This window comes from Aspergillus eucalypticola (genome assembly GCF_003184535.1).
Source record: "Aspergillus eucalypticola CBS 122712 chromosome Unknown BO83scaffold_44, whole genome shotgun sequence".
In the NCBI taxonomy this organism is placed as follows: Eukaryota; Fungi; Ascomycota; class Eurotiomycetes; order Eurotiales; family Aspergillaceae; genus Aspergillus; species Aspergillus eucalypticola.
The window spans coordinates 180,967-198,495 of NW_020290318.1; the positions used below are offsets into that span (position 1 = coordinate 180,967).

At 49.0% G+C, this 17,529-nt stretch overlaps 5 protein-coding genes across 5 annotated transcripts; 1 reads left to right on the plus strand and 4 right to left on the minus strand.

The window, feature by feature from the left end:
- Positions 1 to 4,331: 4,331 nt before the first annotated feature.
- BO83DRAFT_326017 (casein kinase I) lies at positions 4,332 to 5,891 on the minus strand (the record flags this gene model as incomplete). Its single annotated transcript, XM_025528028.1, has 5 exons — positions 4,332 to 4,912; positions 4,970 to 5,375; positions 5,429 to 5,577; positions 5,637 to 5,706; positions 5,763 to 5,891. 5 exons carry the CDS (start codon positions 5,889 to 5,891, stop codon positions 4,332 to 4,334), a joined length of 1,335 nt encoding a protein of 444 aa, XP_025382437.1.
- A 3,821-nt stretch (positions 5,892 to 9,712) lies between these two features.
- Positions 9,713 to 11,573, minus strand: rtt106 (putative negative regulator of DNA transposition (Rtt106)). The gene is made up of 4 exons (XM_025532452.1): positions 11,354 to 11,573; positions 10,924 to 11,256; positions 10,502 to 10,858; positions 9,713 to 10,445 (listed from the first exon to the last, which is right to left on the minus strand). The coding sequence occupies exons 1-4, from the start codon at positions 11,457 to 11,459 to the stop codon at positions 9,868 to 9,870; spliced, it is 1,374 nt and encodes a 457-aa protein (XP_025382438.1). The 5' UTR covers positions 11,460 to 11,573; the 3' UTR covers positions 9,713 to 9,867.
- A 231-nt stretch (positions 11,574 to 11,804) lies between these two features.
- On the minus strand, positions 11,805 to 13,106 carry BO83DRAFT_442013 (mitochondrial 54S ribosomal protein uL24m). Its single transcript, XM_025536371.1, has 2 exons — positions 12,658 to 13,106; positions 11,805 to 12,593 (listed from the first exon to the last, which is right to left on the minus strand). The coding sequence occupies exons 1-2, from the start codon at positions 13,072 to 13,074 to the stop codon at positions 11,958 to 11,960; spliced, it is 1,053 nt and encodes a 350-aa protein (XP_025382439.1). The 5' UTR covers positions 13,075 to 13,106; the 3' UTR covers positions 11,805 to 11,957.
- A 1,200-nt stretch (positions 13,107 to 14,306) lies between these two features.
- On the minus strand, positions 14,307 to 14,863 carry BO83DRAFT_403831 (uncharacterized protein; the record flags this gene model as incomplete). Its single annotated transcript, XM_025533653.1, has 3 exons — positions 14,307 to 14,395; positions 14,473 to 14,658; positions 14,752 to 14,863. The coding sequence occupies 3 exons, from the start codon at positions 14,861 to 14,863 to the stop codon at positions 14,307 to 14,309; spliced, it is 387 nt and encodes a 128-aa protein (XP_025382440.1).
- An 85-nt stretch (positions 14,864 to 14,948) lies between these two features.
- On the plus strand, positions 14,949 to 16,001 carry BO83DRAFT_383367 (uncharacterized protein). Its single transcript, XM_025532453.1, has 2 exons — positions 14,949 to 15,641; positions 15,702 to 16,001. Exon 1 carries the CDS (start codon positions 15,058 to 15,060, stop codon positions 15,604 to 15,606), a length of 549 nt encoding a protein of 182 aa, XP_025382441.1. The 5' UTR covers positions 14,949 to 15,057; the 3' UTR covers positions 15,607 to 15,641; positions 15,702 to 16,001.
- Positions 16,002 to 17,529: the final 1,528 nt, after the last annotated feature.

Below are 17,529 nucleotides of genomic sequence, written 5' to 3' on the forward strand. Positions count from 1 at the left end.
CCTCACTTCTCGTCTCATAGCTTCCTGCATGCAGAAGTAGGATGCGAACAAGAGCCCACTTGCAGAAGGAACTTCTTGGAGCTAAGCAGGTAGCTGCTGCTGCTGCTGCTGCTGCTGCTACCTACAGCTCTCCATCTTTCCAGCAAGCTAGCAATTTGAACAACCATTCAGAAATCCATACGTACCTACAGCTCCAATTGACCCCATCGTATCGAGGGCGCTGCCAAGGACTGGTCACCACGTGTACGACCTCAATTGCTAAATGCGCGAGACCGCCACGAAGCCACGTTTTCGGCCAGCTGTCAGAAGAGAAGATTTTTTTTTTTCTCGTACAGCTGTTTCTGCCTGGCAGGTTTTGACGTACTAATTGCTAGCAGCTTACATTGATGGTGAAGTTGGCGCTGTATGTTTGCACTGCACCGATTGGAGACTTACAATTCTACGGGGAATTCGGAGTCAACCGAAGGAGCAACAAAATCCACCGTAAATCACCTACAACGTACTAGTCACAAGCCTCCTATGATCGACGACAGTCAAGTCATTGAGTTACTTCAGTATCAATCCTGGCAATGAAAGGACCCTCATCTCTCATCTCTTTCTTTCGCCATCATAAACTTCTCCTACGTATACTCCACCATATTTGGGCTCTAACGAAAGAACGACCTCCAAGTCAAGATCCACAATTTCTCCGTGGTCGGCAATACACTATGCCGCCGCACTAGCCAAGAAAACGAGTTATGACGCGATCAGACACCGCATGAGAATTGAGAAGAGATCTCTGCAGAACCAGAACCCTTACACGGGAAAAGGCAGCAAAGAATAGCCGGTCAGTGCGAACAAGTGAGGCAGGCAGGCACTTGGATCATCATAGTAAGTGGATGATATAAGGAAGATCCGGACCAGGGCAGCCCAACGCGATAAAAAAGACCAAAGCCTGAAGAATATGACGAAGTGGCCTGATGCCTGTCTGTCTGTCTTTCTGCTTCCTCCCGTCAATCTGAAACAGGCGAGTGGGAACTGGGAACCGGGATTCCGATTCGATTCTCGGGCCCGAATTGCTGCCCCCCTCCCCTCCCCATTCCCACTTTGGGTCTAGACCTGCTGTAGTGGAGAATAATGAGAGGATTGTCTTGTCTCATGATCCGTTGTCGGTCATCATATGTTTGGTTGTGGTTGGCCCGGCAGTCAAATCAGATGCTCGGGATATTGAACTGTCACTTTTTCTATGTAGAGCTGAGAAGGTCTTCCCTTCCACATCATAAATAATGCGTCCTTCTATTATAGTATTATTGTACTTCATGTATATATGAGGATACTATTATGATCATCCCATCACCTCACTAAGTAACTTTAGTACTACAAAGTAACTACTACATAGTTATCATCAGGCCGTCCACAATATACCCCTGCACCACATCTGCAACATGACAGCATCAAACCACCATAGCTACTTAGTACAAAGTAGTAGGATTGATTGATTGCCATCGCCGATCCCCCATCACCATCACCATCATCCCGGTCTATATTCCGTGTATTAACGAGACGGGGTAGTAAATTACTATAGTATGCACTCCTCCCAAGAAGGCAAACCCTATCACAGACAGACTTAACGGAAGACAGCTACCCCCTCATCTGCAACAATGATTCGTTCACTTTCCAGAGAAGTGAAGTAGCCAAGCAGCCAAGCAAGTTGCCAAGACTGGAAGGAAAACATATTCCTACACCATTATGTCTGTCTTCTTACACTGAAATTCATTCCGCAGGAAGATGCTGGGTGAGAAATTACTTCACTTTATCGTTATCCCACTTGGTGGTAGTAACCCCGTAGCATGCATGCCACACCAGACAGGACAACTTCTGGTATGGGGATGGGGAATGTTGCATCACCATGGGTTAATCCTTTATATAGATACATACATACATAGTAAAAAGCTATACTACACCCACGTAGTGCTGAACATCAAAAACCTCTCAAACATACATACATACATACCCAACCACCAACTATCAACATCAAACCCAAGCCAGCCAAGCCAAGACAATCATCACCATCAACCCCCTCTCCTCCATCCCTCCCTCCTCCATCCCTCCATCCATCCCAACCTATAACATCACCCGATCCTCCACTACAAACTAGCCTAAGTAGTACGTAGTCCTAACGTACGCACAGATCCCCCCCCCCTTCCCCCTCTCTCCCACCATCCATTCATCAATCCCTACCGATCATCATTCCTCCTCCCCCCCCCCTCGTCCCGAACACGGCACAGCTCACAGCACCGTCTTCCAATGAGGTGCGTAGTTGGATAATTTACTTCACTTGATTGATTGCTTGCTTGCTTGATAGATGGATACATAGTCATGTCATGGTATACGTGTAAGGCATGGATTATGGGGATGGTTATAATGGCATGTCATCATGTCATAGCGGGAAGGAATACCTTCTTTCTTGGCCTGCAGGGTAAGCTGAGGATAGTAGTAGGCACTAGAGAGTATCTAGTGGGATGATAGGGCTGGGTGGATGGGTGGCTTTCACTGCTACTGTGCCGTGTTTGTGTCTTGGCGATGGGTGGTACTCAGAGTAGATAGTAGTACGGAGATGATGTTTGATTTAATGAGTAGGTAGTTTATTGAATGGTTGATTCTTATGTTGGGGAAGACAGTCTACTGCGGTGTTGCCAACATTGATAAGTAGATAGAGAATAGCATAGGAAAGTATGCATGCATACAACGTACTTACATGTCAGCTGCTCGATGTGATGAAAATGATCGCTATAGAACTGTATATTAGAAGCTCTATCTAATGGGATTAAAGTAGTACTATACTATGTATGCAGCAGTAGTAAAAAGTAGGTATCTTCGAAAACAACTCCTAACACGCCCATGTTCACACACCTGACATCCAAAAGACCGGATTACTCTACGGAAATCAAGCCCCCGTCTTCGATATAGAACTCCCACGGCCATGCTGAATGCACGTGCTCTTTCTCTTCCTCTTTCAGTAGATCTGCTTTTCCTTGTCATCTTCACCTATCACTCTGCATCAACGTATATATAGCACAACTTGCCGCAGACTCAGGAACGCAAACCTCTTCGAGGCCGACAAAGGGCTTGGTTTACTGCTCCTCCACCACCCCCCCTCTGTAGTCACTCGACCAACAAGGGTCGAGCAGACTCCTCGTCACACCCTTTGAGCACGGGAAGATAAAAAGACGAAAGAACCAGGCGGATCTGGTGAATCAACTGTTTTTGAAACTGACAACGGCAGAGAGCATGATAGGAACAAGTACAAATCCAACAAAACACACACGGCTACATCCGAATGATTCCTTGCAAATGCGCGTGAAAAGCGACACAACAGAATGGAATTGAAAAGAAGAGAAAAGTAAACAGAAACAGCCGCAGGCCGCTATCGCATGAACTCCTTGACCGAGGACTCAATTAGTCCTGCACACGCATTCCACGGGGCCGCATATTCAAACATTTAAATGCTAAAAATGCTTTGTAAATCAGTGTCTGCCCGGACGACACGCGAGGACTTCCACCAAATGCCAAACGCCCTTCTGCCACATCATTAAAATTACCATCGAAAGACCAGCCACGAGAGACCCGACGTGATAGAGTGGTAGATGTCAGAGACGGGTCGAAGAGGAAAGGTAAGAGGTTCGGGGCACTGATCATGTACTCTGACAAACACAAGACGGAACTCTAGTATTAAATGACTCGTGCCGGGAATGCGGGACGAAGGAAATAAAGAAGAGAGAGGAAAAGAAATGCAATGACACAAGCAGGACTGATCAGGTTCGCCGTTCCGAGCCGTAGCACCATAAAGAGAGTGTTGAGATGACGAGGGTGATGATGAGAAAGACGTGGGAGGGTCGTTTCTATATCGAAGGCCGACGCATTTCGTGCTGATGTTGCCTTGGCAGATTAGAGAGAGAGACAGAGCGAGAGCAGGCGGGTTGGAGCCAGATGCTCTTGAGCCGAGACCCATGGATGACACAAATAAGGAAAAAGAACAATATATCCACGCTCCCCAAAGTCAACATCATGTTCACCTGCATCAGCAGCTGCAACAGCAGCTGCGTCGGCAAGTCGAAACACGTACAACGGGATGGGGAGAGTTCCCGGGCTATAACACAGTATAATCGCATGCTGCCTTTCAAACCTCCCAAGTATGTTGAGAACAAGAAATAACGAAAGAAAGTCGAAAAGCCAACATGACCAGGTGATTCGTGTAGAATTCCAGAAAATTCCACGCTCATCCTCGCATCAACCTGGATATCCCGGTATAAGTATGGGAAGGCCTAAAAACTTGCGGTATGCATTTTGGATCACCTACCGCAGCAAAGCGCCTTCATCAGCTTCTGGACAAACGTAGGCTGCGGCTCATTGTTTCCTTGAGCGCCCTGGCCTTGTTGGCTGTTCTTCGTTGGGTTCGCAGGGCTGTCCAGGCGTCCCGGAATGTTGGCATTCGAGTTCTGAAACTGTGCTTGAGTCGATGCTGTCGGCGTGGCATCCAGGCCCCCGCTTTGGCGCTTCGGCGGCATGCCGCCTGAGACGCTTGGCCGGTCGCGTGTCTTGCCAGCTCCGGGCTTGGCCGGAGACGGAGGCGGGGGCTGAGCGGCGTTTAAACGGTCGGCAGTCACTCCGGGCCGACTGCCGCGGAGCTGCTGTGCGTGTAGCTCGCGGGCAGAGCTGTTGGGAAGGGCATTGTTGTGGAGGTGCTGTTGAGACGAGTAGGACTTGTACTCCCATCCTCTTCCATTGTTGAGCTTCATCCAGTCATATTCGCCATCTTCGACTTCTCCGGCATTCTTGAGAGCCTGTGTCAAGAGGTCACGGAGGTAATCGTAGTCAGGGGTATCCTCGAAGCCGAGGTTGCGCACATAAGTGAGGTACTTTGTGAATTCTTCTAAGCCATCTGATTAGTGATAATGATTCCTCAGAAAAGAAAGGAGAACGCAATCACCTGGGAATCCATCGCAAAGATCCTTGATTGCGGTGGTCTGCTTCTTCTCGCCAATCTTCTCATACTTCTGCTTGTTGGTGGCGGCCTTGAGACCCTGCCAGGGGAGGCCACCTCTGAGGAAGTACAGGAAGACGTGGCCCAAAGCTTCGAGGTCATCACGTCGCGATTGTTCACGTCCCAAGTGGGTGTTGATGCTCATGTAACGGGCTGTGCCGGACAGCGACTTCCGTTCGCGGTAGGGAATATGCTGCTTCGTCTTGGGATCTCTATACTGCTTGGCCATACCGAAATCAACAACGTGGATTACATTGGCAGCCTTGGTGTTTGGACGACCAATGAGGAAGTTGTCGGGCTTGATATCACGGTAGATTAAGTTCTTCTCGTGGATCGTTTGGACTCGCGAAAGCTTTGAAGCATGTTAGTATGAACACCCACATATTGATTGGTCGGAGTACGCACCATCTGCTTAGCGACCATGACAACAGTCTTGATTGAGAAACGTCGGTTGCAATGATCGAAGAGGTCTTCCAAACTGGGACCGAGCAGGTCGATAACCAGAATGTTGTGAAGACCTTCTTGCCCGAAGTAGTAGACATTGGGGATGCCAGCTGCAACCAGTCAGGACCGGGAAACCTTACGAACACAATTGCCACCAGGGTATACTCACGGCATCCGACCAGGATCTTATATGTCCGATATTCATCGCGAAGCTGTGGTGCATCACTCTTGCGAGGTTCCTAGTACCATTAGTATGGGCGAACCGTAGACCCGTGCCATCAAGAGTAACACGTACGAATTTGATCGCCACCTGCTGATTGTTCAACAAATTCGTACCCTCGAAGATCACACCGAACGATCCTTCACCGATCTTCTTCCCTACTCGGTAGTGGACACCGACGACGTTGGACGAGGAGGATGACATGACTGCGGTAGTTGGGAGGGGAGGAGGGATGTTGAGAGACCGCGGACAGGGGCGGAGAGAAGGGGAAGGTAGGCTTAGAGGACTCGATCAACGGCGGTTACACGTGAGACTAGCCTGATGGACGGGTCAGAATAATCGACAAAAGGGAATGAATAAATGACGAAAGAAATGAGGTCTAGTAGCGGGCCCTGGGGCGTGAGGGTGAGAGAGGAGGGGGGAGGGAAAGGCGACCGGAGTCTTACAGGAAGCCCGATGGTACCAATGCGAACCATTCATGAAAGAGAACCCCAGTGTACAGCAATCACGGAACCCGGACGGACGACAAATCGGAGACCACAGACGGCGAGATAGATAGTCGCTCGAACAATCGCACCGGTGAATTTGGACGGGGAGGGAATAGTGTGCACCCTTGGACGGCGTTGGCAAGAAGGGTGACGGGAGAAGGAAGAACAAGGTACTCCGGGGAACCGACAGCTTTGAGGGCTGCAGGCTGACAGTTAAGGGTGCGCTCGTCGGAAAGGGGACGAGGAATAAAATGTTCGATTTTGGGGAAAAAAGGAATTAATCGAGAAGGGGTAAGGAGGGAGGGAGGGAAAAAAAAATAAGGAAAGAAAATTCCCCTACTACCGACCAACCGCGTGGCAGTACGGCAAAAACGCACTGGGCAGGCAGCGGTAGATGTAGACTTGGAGGGCGCCGTCGAAGGGGAGGAAGACGGAGAGAGAGAAGAAGGGAAAGAAGAGTGATAGGAGGAATGGAGACGGGAGGAAGAGTAGTTAGAGAGGACCTAGGTGAGCAGCGAACACGCCGATGGCATGAACTACAACTGCTACGACCTGCCTATGGGGGGAGGAGGAGGGAAAGGGAAAGAGAAAAAGAAGGGAAAGAAATGAGGCGGAGAATAACAGGAGCAGGAGAAAAGAGAGGAGGAGGAAGAGGAGAGAGACGGAGGAGTGACAGAGAGAAAGCGCGGCAAGAGAGGCGATGGTTGGATGAGAGGGAGAGGGAGAGAGAGAGAGAGAGGTTTGGTCTGGTCCGGTCTGGTTCCTTTGCTAGGTTCTGGTCAGGTCATGACGGAACAGCTGTATCGGCTACTAGTTCAGGTAAGTAAAGTCCAGTAAAATCAAGTAACTTACTTACCTGTCGAAAGACTCGAGAAAGTCGATACCCGATGACGCCCTTCGAAATGGGGCGCTTCCGCCCGGTTTTCTCACGGTAACGATGGTAACAACTGGGTAACTGGTATCAACTAGTGCAGGCGATTGGAGCGGGAAAGGCCCCATCGATAGGGGATGAAGGGCGGTAATCGGGAGTACGGGTATGGTACCTGATTACACTGAGACATCCCGAGGGCCCCATGCATTTCTTCATTCATTCATTCATCTGTCCTTCCACTTCCCACATACCTCTCTCTCCTAAAGAAGTACTACTATTACCACCGCTTGCTGATCGGGTAAGGTTATGTGAGTGAGAAAAGATCTCCATTTTTGTTTTTCAGATTACCCCAGAGTCGTCTCTCATGCCTACCAGACACTGGAACTGTTGATCCCAAGGAAGTGAAGAAAACTCTGGATACAATATGAGAGCCAATGAAAGGATCGAGTTGCAGACTTCAATGGCGCTTATTCGCCTCCCAAATATTATCCTGAACTCGGAATCGCCCTGACCCAGGGACCTTTACTAGCGGCGCCGCTAGCGCTCAGCCTGTTTGGGCGATGAACGGTTGAAAGCGGGCACTACTCCGGTTAGTAGACGCCAGCAGTGGATTCTGGACCAGATGGAAAAAGCTATTATTATTATTATTTATTATTGCGGTGGTCTCGACGTTACGATTGTTACCCTTTTCTCCTCTTTTCCCCCCCAGTGCCACATGGGGCTGGCGCTGTTTGAAGTGTGTCGTCAAAAGCTCCATCCAGCACTAAACAAGGAGAGGAAAAATAAAGTAGAATAAAAAGAAACATGGAACCCCCGGGGGTTTGCTCATGGTGGGCAAAATGAATCCATCCATCCATTTTATTCTCTTTTTCTACCTATACGGATACTATTAAGAATAACTATATAGTCACCGCAATTGACATTGACATTGAGGTTAGTTTCAACCAACTATTTATTTACCATAATCACTACAATTGACTACTATACTTTCACAAGTTGCACTTGTCCTTCCCCCCTGTGCCTACTAGGTTGTTGTTATTGTTGCTCCCTTGACCGAGGAATGAACGACAGGATGGAAATGGCCATCAAGGTCTAGCTGGTTATGGCATGGTAACGTAATTTCAGGTACATACGTGGTGTATCAATCTATTTCCCTGCGGAACATAAAACCTGCCTATACTTGACTTGGAGCAGAGGAGCTCATGAAAAGCCAACACATGCCTAACAGAACTAACACTACGTATCTAATGACTAACTTCATCTTTATGGATCGTTTATCCGATCGGTAGTTCAATAAATCGAATCACATTGCTTCTCTTTCCCCTATCATTGCGGGACACACCCTCCTCTCAATTGGATTTCTACTCCGGAACAAGCAAGCAACACTTAACCCCAGGACCCCTAAACCCAGAGTTGAAGTACCTGCGCAGAGGGGATGCGAGTGGTCCGCATGCTGCGGGTAATGGCGCAGATAATAACTTCCTAGGTCAGTAAGATCGTATACTACCCAAACTAACTAGTAACTGACTTTGTACTTTGCTAGTTAGGTTAGTAAAAAGTAAGAAAGTAACCTAACCGACACAGCGGTCCATTTCCCTTCTCCCCTTCTCTACCAATAATCGCCAGCGATCGTAGCTGTCAATTCAGCTAAAACAACGCCCCATATGTATTATTCGACAATGACAGACTGTCAGCTCACTCCTAGCGGCTAATCACTCTTAATCTGCCTAGTGACTAGTGAGGTGCTGCGGTCTGCATCTAAAAAGCCTTGAGGGGTTTGAAGGTACCTGCGCTGAGCTGGCACTGCCCCTGACCAGTCTGTAACCCAACCTGACGCTCAGGGCAACCAATCGAGCTACTTCAAATAGTAGTCGGACTACTACTAGTAAAAGTGTTCGGTAGCTGCTAGTGGTAGATAGGTGTCGTATCGGGGAAAAATAATGTATCAAACCGTACTTACCTGGCCCCTACCAGTTAGTAGATACATAATAGATACGGAGGCTGTGAGTAAGTGAGTGAGTGACTTGAGAATTGGGAGACTAAACTTAATACTCATCCACCCCCCTCCCCACTCTTTCCAAACGAGGAGTAGGATGAGGATTACTTTGCTCCGCAGTGTCCTCATTATCAAGGTATTGACCTGCTGATTTCATTGGTACAAGGTATCGGAGTGGGATTTGGGGGCCCTGATAGCACAAGGGTGCTTCCGAAGAGCCCAATTGGGTTGGCGGCTTCCACCACTTTTCAATAATATGGAGGATTAGAAGTGTTCTCGAAGAAGTAACCGGCCGTCATGATCGGATTTCCCATGGAAGACTGACTTCCCATGAAATGTCGCTACTGAGTACTGCGCCGCACAGCCGGGCATCCTGCAACTCCGTAGCACATCCACCAGTGGCTCCTCCATTTTAGACGCATCTGACACGTCCATGACCCACATCCCACTGGATGCCTGTGCTTGGTTTGTTCTGATCGACTGGCCTTGAAGTGATAACTGCCCGTTTGAAACGCATTCAATGCAGCCTTGAAACGGTCTCTCCCTCCCCAACTACATCAGACGTGGAATGCCTCGTTGGCAAACTTCTACGGCATACAGGCGCGTATGCCAGATAATGCAGGGGCATAGTCCGGCCTAAATCGGCCCCAAAAATTCATACATTCGAGTGGCCTGGTGTAGTGTAACGGGTCGCCCATCCAGTAGAGTGGTTTAGCCACGCGATTGTCGAATACACTTCATCACATCGCACACAGGGTGTGTTGGTGTGACCATAGCAACAGTCACTTATTCATACAGCAGCAGGTTGGATATATAGGCGGTCTCTCACAGTTCCTCCGCCGGAACGTCTTCTGCTTCACTTCCGAGCTCCTCCGCCAGCAAATTTCGGTCTTCTTCGCCGTCCTCATCCATGTCGCCTTCATCCTCCTCCTCCTCATCATCGTCGTCGTCCTCACTACTAGAGCCGCTTCCGTCGCTCTCACTGTCACTCCCAGGATCGTAATCTTCCTCGTCCTCGTCTTCTTGATCTTCCAACTCGCGTTGGGCTTTCTGTAGTTCACTTTCCTCCTCGACAGCCCCTTCCTCATTGGCAGCGGCTTCATCGTCTCCCTTGACACTGTTGACATTGTATCGCTTCGCACGTCGTGCTTCGGCAAGACTGGCATCCTGCAGACCATGCTTTTTGATATAACCATCAATTCCGGAGAAGTCGGCCTGGTCTATCATGGAAAACTCGAATTCCTGCGTCTCTTCGCTTGACGTAGGCCGAGCTACAACATTGAGATTAAAGGTCCGTTGCAGGACAGAGGTGTATGAAATTGAGTCGACGTTTTCAAAGGCAAAGAAGACCAGTGGTTTCTTGAACCCGAATAGTATTCCCGTAGAAAGAAGGAAGAGATAGCCTGCGATGTAACCATTTTAGTCATGGGGACATGAGGAAAGAACATGGCGTGCATACCTTCTTTACTGCCGCGGAAGGCCTTGACATGATAGGCCTTCTCCCCCTTGCGGTGAGCCTCAGGCATAGCACTCACGAACTCTCGCTCATCCGGGCGCACAACCTTGGTCCGTGGGAGGCTGTCGTTCAATATCCGCTGGACAAGCTTATCTGTGGTTTCTTCGTTGTCCGTTCCAAGCTGTTGTCCATTGCCTGAGAACGCTGCCTTGGGCGGTCCATCGTTGACCGTCCATACGATGGCATCGGGAGCAGCTACACCTTCAGGTGGTGAGTTGACGCCGTCCGCATATTGGGGGATAATGCAGAAATTAAATTGTCGCTGGTTCTTCTCGGGAACGGGGAGGCACAGGACATGCTCTGTTTGGATCCAACAACATTGTCAGCATTGATACCAATTCCGTCAACCATAGTTCTACACATACGTATGTTATCCAATGGTACTCCAAACTCGACCTCCTTCGATGTCTGGTTTCTCGTACGTAGGAATCCGGCGGTGATTTCAAGTGTAAGCTTCTTCCGCTGGGGAACTGCAAAGGAAACATCCTGCATGTAGAACTGGAGCGAAGTATCTGCTTTCAAGTCGCCGGAGGATTGGGCACTTGTAGCATTGCCATTTTGTAGTTTTCGTTTCTTCATGGCCGGGCCGTCGGTGACGACCTCGACAGGCCGCACGGGGGCGGTTGCAGTCCTGGCCAGCAGGCTGGAAGTGTATTTCGCGATATCTTCGAAGAGAAGTCCATGTTGCGGGGTATGTGCTGTTTACAGGTCGAGAGGGTCAGCCGGCAGTCCTTGCTCCTTCTATGGATTTGTGGGGTGAAAGTAGATTGTTGTCTTAAGCGACATAACACGCACCGATCGCATCGTAAACCCGTTTTTTGAGCGCTGGTTGGGCGGCAAAGGCGTCCTCAATGGCCGGGTTACTGGACGGCACCGATGAGTTGATCGTGGCAAAAGCCATGCTGTGGAAGGTGACAGCCCCAATGACGCTTCTATATATAATCTGCGTAAGTCAAAACAGTTGAGGCCGCCTAGAACAAAGGAGGTTGAAATGGGGAGAAATGGGTAAACCGGGACGCGGATCGGATGGATGAAGAAAGATAAGTAGTTAGCAAGGAACGAAGCTGCAGACCTCCCCTGGCGGCACTGTCGACCCGTGGGCGCGCGCATCCATAATTTCGAGCGCATTTGGGGCAAAGTAGTCCGCAAAGATTGGGTCCGGTCGCGCCTACGTCCAGTCTTCTTGCGACGGATGTAACTGTACTCAAATCAACCTACATTTTGGTGCTGTAGAGAAGCAGCCTATCCGTACTATTCATCTTATACATTCAGATTCTATGCTACAGTAGTATAATTGTGTACACCCATTGGAAAAAAAGGGAAAAAGTGAAAAGAAACAGAAAAGACCCAGGCGCACTCTCCCACAAGTCGGAACACCTAACGAAATCCCAGCAAGCAATTAGGCTTTCTTGGTCGCTTTCTCCTTCATGAAGTTCTCAATGAATCCGACCGTCTTATCATCCAGGATGTAATTTCCATTGGCATCCTTTCTCGCGTTCTGGCGCTCCTGCCTCTTGGCCTGAAGCATGGCCAAGAATTCACCTCTGGGTGTCAACAAAGACCGGCTTTGCAGATATTCCCTTCTGTAGTCTTCCATCTTCCTGGCTTCCACCCACTCCTCATCGTGTCTCGTTCTGTACTTCGAAAACTTGTTGCGGACTTCGTCCAGGACGCTGGGAGGGAACGGGGCGTAGTGCAACGACGGCATCCAAGTGGGCGTTTCAACTTCCATACGGAGCGTGTCCCAGGCCTCATCCTTCATTTCTGCAGGGTCACTTCGGGGCCAAGGAATCTCAATGTCTTCACCGGCAATGTATCTCGTGTGTCGGGGCGTTTCGGTGCCGTAATCGCGTTCGAGGAAAGGCTCTCCGCCGCGGACATGTTCAACCAATACATCTCGTGTGGCGCCGGTGACAGGATCATCGAGAGCGACGACAAGGCGAACATCGTCGATGGAAAGGGGCAGGCTCACGGACTGGAAGGGGCTCGAGTTGCCATACTGCTCATTCAGCCAGTCGGGGAAGTGGACATCGGCCTGTTATTGGAAAACCCAAGGATCAGCATACGAAACAGTGGTTACTCCAGACATATTCTCATACCATGTTGAGATCCTTGACCACAACAGTCTCGGTCGTAGCATCCACCCGAGTAACCTCGTTGATCTTGCCCTTGTCTTTGCCCTTCATGATGCATACTCGGTCGCCGGGAGCAATGTTGATGTACTGTCTCCGCAAGTGCTCCGGAATAGGCGGAGGGTTCATTGCCTGAGGGCTTAACGCACCGAAAAGCCTCCCTTCAAGACCGGCATCACGCTGAGGAGCCAGGGGTCCACGGAGCCAGTCTTCACGGCGTCGCTGTCTTTCCGCGCGGAGGTTATCGAGCTCGATGCGGTTGTAGGCAAAGCGCTGCCTTAGACTGTCCTTCAATTCCTCGCGTTCGGCTGATTTGGAGGCTCGAACTGCTTTCCGCGTGGCCTGGTTCCGCGCCAGGGCGGTCCTTCGAATGACCTTCTGCATCTTGACTGTTGCCCAGCAATGGCCGATTGTTCCCGCGGAGTTACCAGGAAGCCTTGAGAGATGCTCGGGAGGGAAAATTGCGGCCCTGGTTCGTGCACGTGACCGGGACTATGGAGAGCCAATGGGGAAACAAAATGACGGGGTTCCGAAACTACTAAGTAGTTAGTACTACTACCATGTACACACTGGAATTTGTCTCGTCACAACATTTGCTAGTGACTATTTATTTAGCAGACTCTGAAGATCGCTTTGTTATAAGCACTGAATAATTGAGTACATTCCAGCAGATATGCAGCAACTACCATCAAAGAAAGCCTGGCCATAGCGCCAAAACTAGCACGTGCGCCTAGGACTAGGTAAGTAGTACTCACATCAATACCTTTCCAAGGCCCCTCCGATCGAGACAGGGTGCACTTCATATTCAGTACTCAGTATTCCTTCAAGAAACCCAAGATCCTGGTAAGTGAAACCCCCAATATATTTGAGAAACGGAGAGAATTGTTTGATCAGTACGAATTGAAGCATCGTTATCAGTGTTTCTCAAACCATAGAGGCCAAAGAGGACTAATGTAGACTGAGGATCTTAGACTTATTCTACAGAGCATATAAGTCGTTATGGCACAGGGCTGGCCATTAACCATAGATAGATTGCAACTATACTCGAGATCATCACTCATGTTCAACAAAGACTGGTCATACCATCTTCGTTTGGGTATAAGTGCTTCTTTGGTCGTCTCCTATAGATGTAAACATCGTAACATCCAGTGCGCGGTGTTATTCGCGGGAGACTTGCTTTATATATCAGAAGAAAGAAGAGTGTATCATGTTGCAAATAGATCATGCTACCTCTAAGGACCATTATAACCCACAAGGTTGGCCCTGTCCTCATAGTCTCCCAGGGAGTAACGCCAACTATTCCCGCTGCAGGTACTGATACTATAATAGGATATCCCAGTCTTCTGAGTCATTATTGAATTCATATCAGCGGTGGTCTTCATGGCACAGCCGCCATCCTCGTCAACCCGGAAGGCACAAGGGGTATGCCATCATTGGCAACAGGTATCCGTAGCAGGCAACAACATAGTGTTTCCAGTACATGCCCAGCATACTTCAGTGTACTCTGCTTTGTGAAATCACCGGCGAGCTAACGCAGGGACCTCTCGCGCGATGACTTGTTCAATGATGTGCGAGGTACTGAGTAGATCCTCCGGGAAGGTACACACACTCATGAGCTACCTAATCCAACGTCCAAATCTATCGACACAGTGAAGTGGGTTGGCAGACAATTGTATAGGTTCGTAATCCATCGGTGACTGCCATCCTTACTGCAAGAAGCCTCCTGTAGGACAAATGCCAATGTAGCAGATCTCTGGGACGGTGTCACCGATCATGTCTTACCACTGCTGAGAGTTACGGATCCCCAATTGGATTCAGCACAGCATCTGACACGATCAGTAGGCAATAAGCAGGTTTGGTCAGACACAACAACAGCCTGCCAAGTCAGCCAGGAACAAGACTGAGCTAGCAACATTTCAATAGCGTTTGCTGTCTGAGAGACTGACTCAGAACAGAGAAGATCATGTACTCTATAGGTGCACAGGACCTGCTCTCGTACAGCAACTAGACCCAGAAGGCCGTGGCAGCTTATCTATGGTTGCTTTCTCCGCACGAAGGAACTCGGAGAGTACGGAGAATCGACTCCATAGTGGAAGTAAAGCGTCTCGGCCGCGGACTTGCAGCATCTTTCCTGCACTTCCGCATTCCGCATACGAAACGTCAGCCAGGCCATTTGCTGAGTCTCGAGTGCGGTCACAACCACCCCACTTGACAACCAGCTATTTGGGTTGGTGACCATATACTCCGTGATCCTCTGCGTTTTTCGATCCTCGATCTGTTTTGATATTCATGATAGGAAAGAGGTAAAGGAGTTACCTGCTTCCAGTCAAAGATGACGTTTGCACTGGAGAAATATACGTACCGACCATGTTTGGTAAAGAGCATGGCGATCGATTGCACCGCCACGTCTCTTTGCTGTCGGTAATTGAAGGAAGCATCTCCCCCCTAGCGGGTCTGGACGGTTACCGTCATACCGCACCAGAAGTACGTACCTTTGGTTACTCCTCCCAGGCTAAGCCTAATCCCCTCGGAAGGTCCGATGGTTATCTTGAGTGCCGATGGTCTGTCATTCTTCTGGAAATTGAAGGCACTTTGCAGGAAATATCATCATATTTACTCCATAATTCTCATAGAAAGGCTGGCTTGGTGATGAGTTGTTCGCTGAAAAAGCAATCTGACCGCTGCCTGGCTACACTCGGATCGCCAATGCAGACCGTACAGCAGGTATCTACACACTCAGTCTTGGATTATCGGGACATCCACAATGGAACGAATCAGCCTAAAGATAGGGCGCCTGCAGGGTTATCGTCTTTGGGTTATCCCTTCCACCACCAGCCGTCTACATCATTGCGAGCTGCAGACTATGATGTTATTTCTTGGGGCGGAGTACTCCATGCGTGGTGTAGCACGATGTAATGAGTGATTCAAGATGCATAGATGAAATCCAGCCGGTATGTCTGTCCAAGGAAAAAAGCCGGGGTAGCATGCAGGGAAGACCCTAATGAGTATAGCGAATCGAGGAATTGCTTGACCTCCCGAAGACTTGTATTAAACTTGGAATTTGCTGGCTTGATTATCGCTATCTTTAATGCTGAAGCATGGAAGCGAGAGGAACACATAAGTTACAAAATACTGTGGCAGCTTACCCAGACAACCGGAGGGACGCGACACCGCCGATTAGGAGAAGTATGGAGCCACAGCCGACAGCTCCGACTCTCTGGGGCGCCCACAGGCTTCTAGGCTCTCTCCGACTATGGTGACGGTAACTATGGTGTCGACGGAAGTTCTTTTACTGCGGATGTAGAATGGACCATGTTACTGGTAGAACTATCACGAATTATATTCAATTGTAGGAGGCAATTTTTGTTTACCTTTTTATTTTTGCAGTTGCCCCCCCGCCCTCGAAATTGTTCGGAAGATAAGCCCGCGGAATATTGAAGAAGGCTAAGGCAATGCAGTCTGACGACTGACATCTATTTGGTGCTTTAGTCTACTAAGTAACTTATCACTACGCAGCCGAGATGGACCGAAGAATTAGTTAGGTTGGAGCTTAATAGCAGCAAAGAAGGAGCTCAACTATTACAGGGGAAGAAATTGGACGAAGGTTGACTGGGCTGAATGCCTGGGAATGAATACATAGTCGTAAACACGGGCCACGACAATACGTAAGTGCCACTGATACCCGTAGGTAATGTTGATTATTACTGCGTTCACCCTGTCATTAGTCTTCAGCCACGGTGGCTTCGACGGAGAATGAAGGCAGACCAAACTAGGCAGCTAAGTAAGCAGCATTGTACGAAGGAGAGAAACTGGGTCACGAGCGAAACCAATTCGGTGCCTGTTAAAAGGAGGTAAATTGATGGAAGAAAAGGAAACATGGCAATTGTAAAGATGAAAAGAAAGAAAGAAAAGAAAGAGAAAGAAAGGGCGTGGAAAGATTATCCGACATCTCTCATCTGGTTGGCCCATAAACCATTTTGTAAATTCCAATGCGATACAAGCCATCAAACTGTACTGTGTCCTACTGAGGGGACTGGGAAAGCATATCACGTCATTCCAAGTATGATACTTTTTTTTTTCTTTTTGCCTTTGGTTCCGTAGTCATCTACATACAGTAAGTAATAAGAGTGTGTCCAATATGGGAGGAAACAGAATAAATAATAGTATCACATGAATGGGGAAATTGGAGTGAAAGGAGAGAGAGTGTGGGTGGAAAATAGAATCGTCATAACCTGAATCAAATCAATTCAAAATAAAATAAAAAATAATTAAAGAACTAACTGGCTTTCACAGCCACATAGCAATCTCACCAGGAAAGGTGGATGGGGCTGGGCCAAATGTCGCTTGCCAACCGTTTCAGGCCCTTCTAGTCTGGGTTTGGTCAGGTTCCTTTCCTTAGTCACCCTACTTTTCGGGAACAGGGAGCCTCACCTGAAAGGACGGGGGGGGGGGGGGAAACGAAGTTACGAAAGAACAGAACGTCGCCCAAACGAAGGAGGAGCCAAAAGCCAGCCCTGGGGCCAACCGCCGATAACTGACCCATACACACGCCAGCAGCAAAGCAGCAGCAGTACCAATCCAGCTGCACCAAGCATTGTCTCTCTCCCTCTCCTCTCTTTCTTCTCTCTCTTCCTCTCCCTCTCTTCTCTTCCATCCTTCTATCAACAACCTTCTCCTCCCTTCCTCATCATTGTTCCTTTGGGAACTTTTTTTTTCCTACCTTTTGTGCCATTCTTTCCTCGTAAACTCGTTTGTTGGGTTTATTACTGGAAACTCTTGGCTTGGCCATTCACCCTGCCTTTCCCTCCCTGAATATTTTAGTCCGCGCCCGTTGCGCCT

Bases quoted from the DNA above. Each gene is read 5' to 3' on its own strand.
- rtt106 (XM_025532452.1), bottom strand. From the start codon at position 11,459: ATGGCTTTTGCCACGATCAACTCATCGGTGCCGTCCAGTAACCCGGCC. The intron at 11,257-11,353 runs GTGCGTGTTATG...ACCTGTAAACAG, and splicing joins ACGGGTTTACGATGCGATCG to CACATACCCCGCAACATGGA. The intron at 10,446-10,501 runs GTATGCACGCCA...GTTACATCGCAG, and splicing joins CTTCCGCGGCAGTAAAGAAG to GCTATCTCTTCCTTCTTTCT.
- BO83DRAFT_442013 (XM_025536371.1), bottom strand. From the start codon at position 13,074: ATGCAGAAGGTCATTCGAAGGACCGCCCTGGCGCGGAACCAGGCCACG. The intron at 12,594-12,657 runs GTATGAGAATAT...TTCCAATAACAG, and splicing joins TGGTCAAGGATCTCAACATG to GCCGATGTCCACTTCCCCGA.
- BO83DRAFT_383367 (XM_025532453.1), top strand. From the start codon at position 15,058: ATGTTTGGTAAAGAGCATGGCGATCGATTGCACCGCCACGTCTCTTTG.